General features: G+C 40.1%; 1 protein-coding gene across 1 annotated transcript; it reads left to right on the top strand.

Moving 5' to 3' along the window:
• The first annotated feature begins 4518 nt into the window (after nt 1-4518).
• Nucleotides 4519-5404, top strand: LOC148700625 (uncharacterized). Its single transcript, XM_088706728.2, has one exon. The coding sequence runs from the start codon at nt 4534-4536 to the stop codon at nt 5233-5235; it is 702 nt and encodes a 233-aa protein (XP_088562854.2). The 5' UTR covers nt 4519-4533; the 3' UTR covers nt 5236-5404.
• The last annotated feature ends 7234 nt before the right edge of the window (nt 5405-12638 follow it).

The raw sequence follows: 12638 nt of genomic DNA, 5'->3' as shown, positions 1-12638 counted from the left end.
TTTGAGAATTTTAGGTGATTAATTAACAATATTGTTAAGAAATGTCTAGAGTATAATTCTATTTATCTTAACAATTTATCTTTTTGGCATTCCCTTGCCAAAAGCAGGAGCGGCTCAATGGATTTGGGGGCCTAAAGCGAGCTCACTAATAATAATAATAAATACATTTGAAAATTATTTGGGGGTCTCAATGAATTTATAGCTAAGAATCTTTTGGAGGCCTAATGCATTTATAGCTAAGAGTCTTTTGAGGGTCTCAATGTCTTTATAGCTAAGAGTCTTTTGGCTTGGGGGCCTCAATGCATATAGAGCTAAAAGTCTTTAGGTCGGGATCTTAGGCGGCCGCCTCAGTCGCCTAAGAGCTGAGCCGGCCTTGGCCAAAAGGCTACCGGATTGATTAGCTCCCTTGGGGCAACAAGAAGTTAAATCAAGTCCAGGTGAAGGATTTCTGCCCTATGTTGGCTCCCCGAGGTAACTACTTAAACCTAAGATAGATTTGGCAACTGCGAGTTCCAATAAATGTTAAAGCTTTCTGGTGGAAATTGATGCGACTATTGAGGGGCATTCTCCCTTGCAAGAGTTTTTTGTGCAGCCGGGGCATTCTTTCACAAAGCTTACAAACTTGTGTTTTCTGTTGAGCATCTATTGAGGGTCGTGAGTATGTCGTAGCAGCTTGTTCATATACCCAGCAATGTTGGCAGCACTTACAAGATTAGTGCAGCCAAGGTTTTTGTCCCTCCTCTTTGCTGGCTCCAGTGGACCATGTGTCTACGGCCATGGTAGAGTGAGGTTACAAAGCCTTAATTGGTTGCCCATCTAGCTTGATTGATATGGACTGCAAGAAACAAATGGCTGTTTTGAAGTCTCCGTTCGGGCATCCGAAGCAATGGTTGATATGAATTGCAAGAAACAAAAGGCTGTTTCAAGTCTCTGTTCGGGCATCCGAAGCAAAGGTAAGAAATGGTAAGAAAGGCTTTGTTCCTTTAAGCTGATATGATGCAAGGCTTTGTTCCTTTATGCAGGACCGATTATTTCTTCCCTTCAATGCCTGGTCAAGGCATTGGATCATCGCTGTAGATTAAATACTTCAAACCCACAAGCAAGGCATATACGTCCGATGATACGGTACGTCCCATACCATCTACTTCGGTATGGTATGATGTACCATGTCCACAAGGTGTTAGACTTGTATCATCAGTATATCCCATACCATCCGATTTGGTATGGTATGATGTACCATGTCCCCAAGGTGTTAGACTTGTGTCATGGCTATGTGTAACAACTTAAGACCTCACCCAAAATAACTAGTCGAAAGGTATTTTTTTTGGCTTCTTAATCTTGTATAAGTACTCAAGATTTTCTTGATAAATAATTAATGTCAGACTAAACACACGCCTACACGAGTCCTCACATACTCTCTCCGTTCAAATCCTAATGTCCTTGTCATGCTAAAGGTTCAAATCTATTCAAATCTAATAACAAACATCACGATTGGTTCGTGGTCAGCTTCTATGAACTCGTGTTGCAGTGTTTCTTAGTCCACATAGGCTATAGGCCGAGTTCGTTTTGATACCATTTATAACAATCTAGAATCTCTCCTAAAATGGTCAGCTGAAAGGTATATTTTTAGGTTCCTTAGTCTTGTATAAGTACTCAAGATCTTCTCGCTAAATAACTGATGTAAAACTAAACATACATCCATACGGGTATTCACACTACCCCCACCCCCTTGGAATGTTAAAAATCAATTTTGATGGCTCTGTTAAAGATTATATTCGGTGGTCTCATTTCATCATTAGAGATACCCAAGGATATAACGCCGTGCCGGAGGGCTATATGGGCGTTTAGAGTAATGCATGTGCTGCGAGAAGGCACCCAAGATGCTGAATAGATGGCTGCCAGAGCTCTACAAGAGGACTTCTTCATCTCGGATGCTGACCATCTACATCCTGTTTTGGCTGGCATTCTGGCAACAGTTGCTTATGGGATTTTTTCTATTTACCCGAGCTTAGGCCCAGCCTGTTAGTTCATATACCTTGTATTTTTTCCTTCACAGGCTTGCCACCTACCTTATATCACAAAAAAAAAAAAAAAAAACTTTTTTTACAGATGTCTCCAAAGAGGCTGTGTTGAAAAAAAAAAAATCTTCTATATTGATCATTATATTGTTGTGTGGCCCATTACTCTCTCAAGGAAATGAGCTTTCATGAGTAACAAACATAGCCTAATTGACCACGACAAGTCATCTGTCAAGCAAACACAAAAGTAATCTTATACATAAGAGAAGGTCATGTGCACCTTGATTTTGACAATATCAAGTGAAGAATTTTTTTCTCACTACTCGCACCTCAATCATATAAAAAGAAAAATATTAGTGACATGCACTTAATTTGTGCATGGACAAAACTCTTTCTCTACCGAAAATCAAAAGATCTAGACTGCGAATGCCTATATGCTCTGTAGAATACACATCACTTAAATACAATATAGGCTATACTTGAGAGTTATATGAAACCGATACATCAAAAGCATTATGTGGTTCATAATGCGCCTACAACATACATGCACATACTCATAGCTATCTTATAATGACCTATGAACGACTAAAGCATCACACTTAGTGCTTTCGAATGATTCGAGCGAACATGGATTAAGTGTGTGGGGTTCAAGAACATGACTATATGCGTGTGCATATCTAGGATGCTTCACAAATTAATTTGTGAAATGATTTATACATCACACATTCCCTTCGAAATTATTCGTCAAAAATAATTTATATAACTCATGCTCTTCTCAATGGCATGTGGGCTGTACTTAGGAATGATTAGGACCCACATGCCATCATCTTATGTTGTTCATAGTCTACCTACATCTACATGGATGTGTATATCTATCATCCGTCATTAGCTAATTCGTGAAATGATTTGAACATCGCAGCTTTGGTATGAATTGTTAGATTGTTAGGAGACTAGTTAACCAGATTGAGCGGCCAGAGAATTTCTTGCATAGGGTCAAGAGGACAAGTTTCGTCATTAAAATTTGATGTAAGATGAGAATTCAGAGAAGCTAGCTAATAATTTATTTGACCCTAGTTTACAACTCAATGGTTATACCCCTCTACCCGGTAACTATAAATTCTATAGTCAAGTTTGTCTTGATTCATCTTCAGGAATTTAATCCTAGATGTTATAATGTAGATGAGGCTCTCTTTCTTTCTCTCAAAAGAAACTTTGAGCACTCAAGATATACAAATTGAACAAAATTCTTATACTGCATCACAACATAGACTTAGAAGATCAAAGATAATCTCATTTACGAAGTTAATTTAATATTTTAAATGTAAAAGAGTACGGTAAAGATGATCAAGCATTATTTTGTCAAAATGACGAATAATCTAAAATTTTACACTGCAGGAAAGAGAACAAGTAAATAAAGTTTAGTAAGAAAAAACCTTTAAATAACCAAATTACTTCCAAATGTTGATGGTCATGTAGTCTTACCATGCATTGATGTCTGATGGACTTGTTTAACAACTTAAATGATGACATGATATGAGGACCATATTCTAGCCTCTCCTTTTTCAGTTTCATTTACATGTTCTTTATAATATTGTCAATACCCACCATGTCAAATAATCTTCAGGACCGTTGGCATCGATGCTTTCGCATATTAATGATAGCTTCAACTTATGGTCTCACGAAATGCTCATCGACAAGGAAACATCAAGTTTTGGTCTTTCTTATTTCATTAACTGAGAGATTCCCAATGAGTTCTAAATATTTGCTGCCGCACAAATTAATGATAACGGAGAGCTCTCTCGCACTCTGTTGTCCCTCAGTCACCCGCCCAAAATTATAAAAAGAAGCCATTAATAATAAGACTCTCCATGTAATTTACATTTTGGATAGAAAGCCATATGGGTTCGGGTTGTCTCTTTAGCGCGAAAAAATGATCCATTTTCTTCTGCGATATCAACCATTAGATCGCATATTGCACGCATGTTGATGCACTCCAATTTTTTTCTCATCACCAACACAAATCCCGAAGCAGCTATTGCGCAATCTAATGATTGATATCGTAAACGAAGATGAATTAAGACACAGCCCGAACCGAAACCACGTGCCCGGGTAATAAGTCCCCGCATGAGCTTTTTTTTTTTTTTTTTTTTACACGAAAAGAGATTTTGGTAACTAGGTTCTATGCCTGTGTAACCACTAGACAGGCTTCACCTAGAAACTTAGATATGCCTCCCCCCTTGATCAAACCATATCAAACAAAAATGATTTCTATTTCTAACTCACCAGTTGCATATCCTATCCACGTTCCCGCACCCAAACACATTTGGCTCAGCTTCGAATCGGACCCAATTGAAGACCTCCGCGGTCAAGCGGTGAAGGTCCCAGCGGTTCAAAAAGCCCGTCCTACCCGTCTACGTACCCCAAACGCCGGGGCGTTTATAAACCCATCCCACCTGCTTTAAGATTCGCTTAACCCACTAGATTCTCCCCGGAACACTTCAAACAAAACGTCAAAATGGAATATAAATCGCCTGCCTTTTTTAATCTACTGAAATCCCATAGCAGTTTCTCCCATAGAGACCACTCGTCGTCGTCTTCTACTAAGCTCTACTCTCTCTCGGGGGTTAAAGGGATGAAGGAATCGAGATTTCATCTCTCCGCCTCGCCGGAGGCCACCGACGGATCTCCGCCCTGCGGCCGGCAGATCCCCCGGCGGAGCCGACCCATCCGCCCCTCCGACTGCCCGCGCTCGCCCTTCCGCCCCTCTTGCTCCTCCGTCCCCTTTTCCTGGGAGCAGCGCCCGGGGATCCCGAAGACCCCCGGCACCCCCAAATCCCTCCCCTCCGATCCCCTCCTCCCCCTTCCTCCACCCCTCCGGTCCTCCTCCTCCGACAGCTTTCGGAAGAAGCGATCCGACGCCAGGACCGCCGCCGCCGCCGCCGCCGCAACCGCCGATCCTTTCGTGGCGGCCCTCGCCGAGTGTGCCAAGGAATCCCGCCCGGCGGCGACGGAGGAGTTCTCGCGGAGGAGCGAGAAGCCCACGGTCCGGCAGCGGAAGGCGGCGGTCTGGTCGATCTCCGACCGGTTCGGGATCTTCGGCCTGGTCGGGGCGTGCAAGAGTGGGAGGGGCTCCGTCGCCGACTCCACGGTTTGCGTCCCCCGGTCCAGCCTCCGGACCGGCGCCGCCTACGGGCTGTTGAGCGGCCGAACCGCGTGACACCGTTTCCCGGTCCAAGCAAAGGTTAAATACTTAATACTATACAATAAATCTGTGTTTATTACTATCGTTTGTGGGAGTAATGATGGTTTGTTTTTATTTTATTCATCGTTGTACAATTAATTGAAAAAGTATTTAAGTTGGAAACGGGGACAGGGTTGGCCCTCCACATTTGGCAATATGGAATTATGACTAGGATCAGAATCATTAGATTTAGATGGCTACTGTTGTTAAGTTGGCTAGATCTACCCTCTTTCATCTCCCTCGGTAACGTTGCCTCCTCCTATGCCTCTATAAGAAATTGTATCCCGCACTGCATGCGCATCTGCAATCATCTTGTCTCCTTTCTATAAGTATCATTCATCATTCACTTATTTTGGCGATAGACAGAAAGATGAGGTGATTAGCTTCGTACAGGGACCTTGAGTTGGTATCTATCACGAACCCATACGTAGTTTAGTCTACCATTTGATGGATGGGATGGTCGAGATCCATCAAGCTTATTTACGATAGATTTGATAGGCATATTAATAGTGAAATTCACATTCTATCCCAAGAGCTTGAGCATAGATAGAATACGGCACCATTAACCATCTCATCTTATGAGTCAGTTTGGACGCAATCATGGGTCGGTGTGGTCTCGCAGGAGTAGGGTTGGTATGGGTTCTACTAATGAGTTCACGTATGACACGGTATCTGAAAAGGGAACAAATCAAAATCATGGAAATCACCTCTTGCCTCTTTTAGGGGTTCGATTAATTCCATGTCGAAAAATATTATAGGGTAGAGAATGAGTAGCACCTCCTATCTAAAAAGAATTATTAGAAGGTGGAGATATTGATTACATTGTCGCTTATTGACAATTAGTATCATGTAGAGAGAAAATATACAGTAGATGAAGTGTGGAAAGGCTTTTGTCACCAACGTACAGGAAGAACGTATGGAAGTGCCCGCTTCAAGCACGTTAGAAAAAAATAAAAAAAAGGAGGGCCACCAAGGTATTTATCTTTGATGCTTAATGTTGAAGTCGATAAAAATTGCCATGATAGTTATGAACACAATCCTAGAATTCGCGTGCTACAGCATGAAGTATATATTGTTTGTGTTTATTGTGGTGGATGCCGACAATGAGGCATGCTAGACCCACACGAACATGTAGGTGGCTTTTGCATTCGTGCAATGTGAGTCATATAACCAGGCTCACCTGATTGGCCTTTCGTAACCCCTGCATTGGAATGGGGAAGGGTGTCCTTCACAGCGGCTCTGAAGCTGCTTAGATGTCCATACAAGGTTAGGGGTGGCAAAATATGACCCAATCCGCCAATCCGACCCGTGTTCGACCCGCCATAAACAGGTTTGGGTTTGGCCTAAACAGATTCGGGTCGTAAACAGGTCGATCCGTTTAACCTGTTTATTAATTGGGTCGGATACGGATTTTAGATGTCTGACCCATTTAAACCGTTTAACCCGTTTAACTGTTGGGCAGGTTAAACATGTTAAACAGTTTAAACAGGTCTAAACAGGTAAAACGGGTCTAAACAGGTCTAAACAGGTCGGGTTGGGCAGGTTAAATAGGTTGGGCTGGACAGGTTAAACAGATTTAAACAGGTTAAACGGGTCAGGTTGGGCAAACAGGTTAAACAGGTCGGATCGGATTAGGTAAACAGGTTACCTGTTTATTAAACAGATTAAACGGATCGGGTCGGGTTACCTGTTTAATAAACAGGTCAGGTTCAGATTGTAATTTCTGACCTGTTTAATAAACAGGTCGGGTTCAGGTTTATGATTTTCTGATCCGACCTGCATGTGACCCGACCCGTTTATGACTCGACTCGACCCGATTGCCACCCCTACACAAGGTAGAGGTGGTAATTGGGTTGGATTAGGTTGTATATTGGTTGGATCAGAAAAATTTCAAATATAAATCCGACATATTTATTAAATAGATCGGGATTTGAAACATGAATCTGCCATGTTTAATAAACAGATAATGTGACCTACTTACCTATTTACTAAACTGCTTAACCTGTTAAATTGTGTAACCTATATAACCTAAATATTAGAGCTCGAAAAATTATCTAATTTTTTTTAAAAAAATCTCAATCATGTATCATACAATCAAGCTATGACCTCCGAAAGTTTCGTATATATTTTGCCTTCCTAATATGACATATCCTAGCTTGGATCCAGGCTGGTCCCATATATAGTATTAAGTTTGATGATCCTTTTGAATTAGGTCAAGTGACATGTTTATAAATTATCAATAGATTCTGTTCAACGGCTGCAGAGGTATTTTGGGTGATCTACATTTGTTTAGAAAAAACAAAAACACGTGGAACACCCAAAATTATAACAGCAGTATCAACGCTTACATCCTTCCACTTTTCTTCTCTATTTCCTCTATTTCTTTGGAAAAAAATCTTGACAATTTTATTTGCAGATCTCAGTAATTTAAGTTTTTTTATCAGCTAACAAAATATTTATTTATTGTAATAGCGTCAGAGAAATAGGGACCACATCCTGGAATTCCTATTGACAGTTCCGGATTGGCCAAGAGTGGCGGGCCCTCACTAGCTTCTCACCGCAGGCTTAAAATGTGGGCTACTGGTCAGCTGATGAAAATTTTAATTGGAAATGCTTTAAGAACTCCAAATTGTAACCCGAAGGGCTCTGTCGGTGTGCCATATAATAAAGCATTGTGAATGGTGCAGAGCAGCTGAGTCATCCGTTGAGTGATTTACCATAGCATTGCCATATTATGATAACATGGACATGGCAATATAATATATAAAATAAATATTACAATATAATAGAAAGTATAATATTATTAATTAAATTAATATTTCATATTATATCTAGAGAGAGTAGGGATAATATGTGGATATCTACACAACAGCTTAAATAAGATCAATCTATATTAGATACCGAGTTTTTGACAACTTTCTACCAAAAAAAAATTATACGATTCAGAGATTCTTAATATATGCATCATTATTGATGCATCTAGTGGTCCATAATTGACATTTGAATAATATAAACAATGCATATATATATATATATATATATATATTGATCACTATATGCATAGACTAGATGCTTCCAAATCATATAATTTTTTAATAATAAGTAGTTTAAAAATAATGGATCATATCCCGTGACTTGGATGACAAGAGCTAGGCACTCGAATAATCGATATGTATCGATATTTGTTTTTGGATTGTTTGGATGCTCATGCAATTCTAGTAAGGTTGTTGGTCCTAATGAAACGACTAGGAGCTTAACATTAGCATTCAAGCTATCAAATATGATCTATTATTCTAATTTGCTTACTATAAAAAAAATTCATGTGATTTCAAAATTTCTAATATATATATATTTATTGGTCAAAGAATATTTATTGTCTCGTATTTTTTAAACTACTTATTTTTCATTGCTAGATGCATAGATAATGCGTTGACTAGAAATTTCTAAATCACATTTTTTTTTTTTGAAAAATTACTCAAATACCTTCTCAACTTAGCATCAGTTTCACTTAATAATCTTTGTGTTTAAAATATTTCAAATGACATTTTAAGTTAGTTAAGTGGTTTAATATGGTTCCTATATCTATGTCTCTTTATCTAAACTTATGAGATTCTATTATGTAATGGTCGACTGAGATTTTTAGAATTGAAATGCCTTTGTTTTGGCGGCAGTGGTGGATGAACACAGACTTTTGACGATGTTCCATAAAATGCTTGCGGTGGCGGTGGAGGGCAATTTGCCAGTGGAGAGGATGGTGAGGAGGGTGTTCGCATTTAGATATGGAGCTTGATGAAGCATCAGCAAATGATTGGGAGACGGACTATGAGGTGACCTGCAGGAAGTTTGGGGAGAGTACGTATGAGAGGCGCTGCTGGAGGTGGTGTTTTGGAATTTGAGGGACTCGAGGCCGACACCAGTGCCATCAATGTAGAAAGGGATGGCACTGGTCAGTGGGTTCTACAAGAATTTGTTGAAGTTGTTCTTGGCATGGGATGGGGTGCAGAACCCAGTGGCAACCATGGAGGAGGCCATCTCAAGTGAGGAATACAAGACATTGGTGGTTTTTGATTGAATACTGTTAGAGGAGAAGCATGCAAGAGGCGGTTTTGGGTTAGAAATTAATCAAAGTACTTTTTTTTCCTATTTAAGTCCTTCTTGATTTTTGTTCTTTGTAAATTTAGTGTTTGGTATGAAGCTGGACTTTGAATAAAAGAAATTGACATGTTATTCCCTATTTATTATTGTTGTGGTTTTGGATGGGTTATGCCACATAGGAAAGGTGGACTCAATCCTTGTCTCTGAGAATTATGGCGGCAAGGAATGCCTTAGCTAGAATTTTGTTCCATGGTCCCATCTCCTTCTGTCTCCCTCTCCATGAAAAAATTAATGTGGTGGAGAAGAGGGGGTTGGCCATGCAGGAGAAGTGAGAGGGGAAGAAGACAATAAGGTGGAGGTCGAGGTCGATGGAGAGGACGGATGAGAAGGAGAGTAGATGGGGCTTGGGACCAAGTTGTATGGAGAGGATGGATGAGGATAATAGCAAGGTTTAGAGAAGAGGAGGAGGAGGACATGTTGGAAGTGGAGCAGGTGGTTGGAGTGGATGGAGCTTGAGTGGGACCTGGTTAAGTAGAGAGAAAGGATGGAGTGGATGGATGAGGGCAATAGTGGAGTTTAGAGAGAAGTAGGAAAAGGTGTTGGAAGAGGAGGTGGGGTGAGTGACGAGAGATGAGAAGAGCAGAAGAGAGAGCCGATAAATAACTCATTTTGGTGAGAGCAAAATTATATTTTATGATGGCATGTTGATAATGTTGGGTACTGGATGGAGCTCGGAGCTATATTAAACTACTTAACTAACTTTAAAGTTACTTTGAAACTTTTTAAACTTAAGAGGTACTGATGTGGAGAACATTAATCTCGGTGTTGCCCAAAGTGCGGTTCCTCAATACAGACCGAATTGAAGCAGAAAGAGGATGCCACATGCCTTCGAGAAGACCATTGGAGGACGATTAATTCTTATTTATCACGTAGCACGGATCATTGTGTCGGTTTCGCCAACTTGGCCATAATTGCACGGCCGTTGCCTTTAACATGACAAATCGTTACCGTGTAGTTATTAGCCGACATATGACTACTCTACAGTTATTACAGGCAGTACGGTTATTATGCCCACCGTTAATTTTGGTAACAGACATTGAGCCCGTCCTATTTATAAGGGGAATGGGAAACTCTCAGGTAGGTGGTCTTTTCTTCAACTCTATGTTCTTTCGAATAACTCTCTCTCTTTCACGTGTTCTCCTAGAATTTGACTAACTTGAGCATCAGAGGATCTCGCCGACTAAAAATTTCCGGCACATGGACTTTGTTTTAGGTCGAGCCAGCATCCTGAAAATGACATCAAATACAACACCATCTCCGCAAACCGAAAAGACCTTGACCTCAGGATTTTGCCAACCTCAAATCTACTATGGGACACCATCGACCTTAGTTGCCCTCGAATTTTAGCAGCAAAGGTACTAAGTGAAACTAGCTCTATGTTGAGGGGGTGTTTAAGAAATTTTCATAATGAGTAGTTTAATGATGGTAAAGCTCTATGTTGAGGGGGTGTTTAAGAAATTTCCCTTCCTCCCCCCTTTCCCTTTTTTTCAGCAAAAAACAAAAAAAAAAAAAACACTGATTGTTGGTGTCCGAGCCATCAATCGCCCAATCTGGCATGACCTTGTTAAAACTAATGCCATTATGTGCTCAAGTGAATGAGAAAATCAATACATTCCCTTTGAAAATCAATGATGGGTCATCCAAATTCAAGATCGGGATAATTAAACATTATCTACAATACAAAATGGCCTAGAAACTAAAATTTGTGTTTTGATTGTGTTTAACCTCATCATCAAATCCTAGAGAATTTAAATATATTTATGTTTTAAGATATGTGGAGCATAATTTATAAAGTGGATTTCCAATTCATGTGCCTTATCATATATTTTATTACACTAATGCAATGGATACCAACCATTTTGACAGCAATACGATGATTATAATGGAGACCATTAAAATGGATGAATTTTCATTTCTAGACCTTTTTTTATAATGATATCATATTAGATGGTTTGAATCTTGAATTTAGATGGTCCATTATTGGTTTCCAAGGAGGATGTACTGATTTCCCAATTCACTCGATGACGCGGAACGGAGGTAGGGTTTATGTGGTGGACTCGGACGGAAGGGCTGATCTTCGTTCTCTCTTTTTGTTTTTCTCAAGTAGCGGTTAGGGTTTTGATTGATGGAAGGATGAAAGAAGAAGAAGATGATAATGATAAAGAGATTGGGTTCTATGGATGGCGGCCAAGTTAAGGAAATGGCGAATAATTGGACTGGGGCTAGAGTTAGAGCATGGTGATGATGGATGCAAGAAAGATGTAAGGAAGATAACTAGGTCTTAATTGAAAGAGTCTCATCTTCGCTCAAGAACTCGGGTTGGCATGAAGGAGGAGAAGGAGCCTTACTTTTCCAGCTTCTACCGATGAAAAACCTCGGCGTCTCACCAAGGATTTTCAAGGCGTCTCACTTAGGAAGAAAAGAATCTTTGGAGTCTCACCAAAGGAGGAAGAAGAAGCCTCTCGCCTCTAGATCACACGAGCAATTGAAAACCAAATAAATTATGCTTTATTCTTCAACGTCGACCCTTTAAATAGATGGGACGTTGGAACAAAATAGAAAATTATTCTCATGACAAAACTCAGATTAAGACTCATGACTAAACTCAAATACTAAGGGCTAAAGGACTTCTAACCAAAGTAGGATTTGACCAAGTCAAGGGACCAAGTAAGACTCCTAATCAAAGTAGAAGTGGACCAAGTCCTCTTTTCACACTACATGACGTGGATCCCTTGATGCCATTTGACAATCAATTACATGGACTCAATTAAAAGACTCAATTCAGCAAACTACAACTCAATTAAGGACTCGATTGACAAAACAAACAGACTAAAAATCAAACCCAAACTTTATGTGCACGCCCTAAGGATCGGGCGCCTTGCTTCTAAGTGACGATTTAAACATGACACACATCTAGGATGACTCAGGCTCCTACGCTTACATCACTCGAGCACATAATAACATATATCATATCTCATTTTCATGGTGTGATCTACTATCTTTAAAATGCTTACTATCAAAGATAATGATGGAAGGAGAAGGAAGAAGAAGATGATAATGATGGAGAAATTGGGTTCAATGGATGGTGGGCAAGTTAAGAAAATGGCGAATAATTGGATTAGGGCTAGAGTTAGGGCATGGTGATGATGGATACAAAAAAGATGTAAGGAAGACAACTAGGTCTTGATTGAAAAAGTTTCTGTTGCCCAAGGTGACAAGCCAAG

Source organism: Phoenix dactylifera, chromosome 11 (assembly GCF_051530095.1).
Source record: "Phoenix dactylifera cultivar Ajwa chromosome 11, Ajwa_hap1_PhDact_Kaust_v1.1, whole genome shotgun sequence".
In the NCBI taxonomy this organism is placed as follows: Eukaryota; Viridiplantae; Streptophyta; class Magnoliopsida; order Arecales; family Arecaceae; genus Phoenix; species Phoenix dactylifera.
The sequence above is the reverse complement of the archived record's forward strand: the minus strand, read 5'-3'. Positions and strand labels throughout refer to the sequence as shown.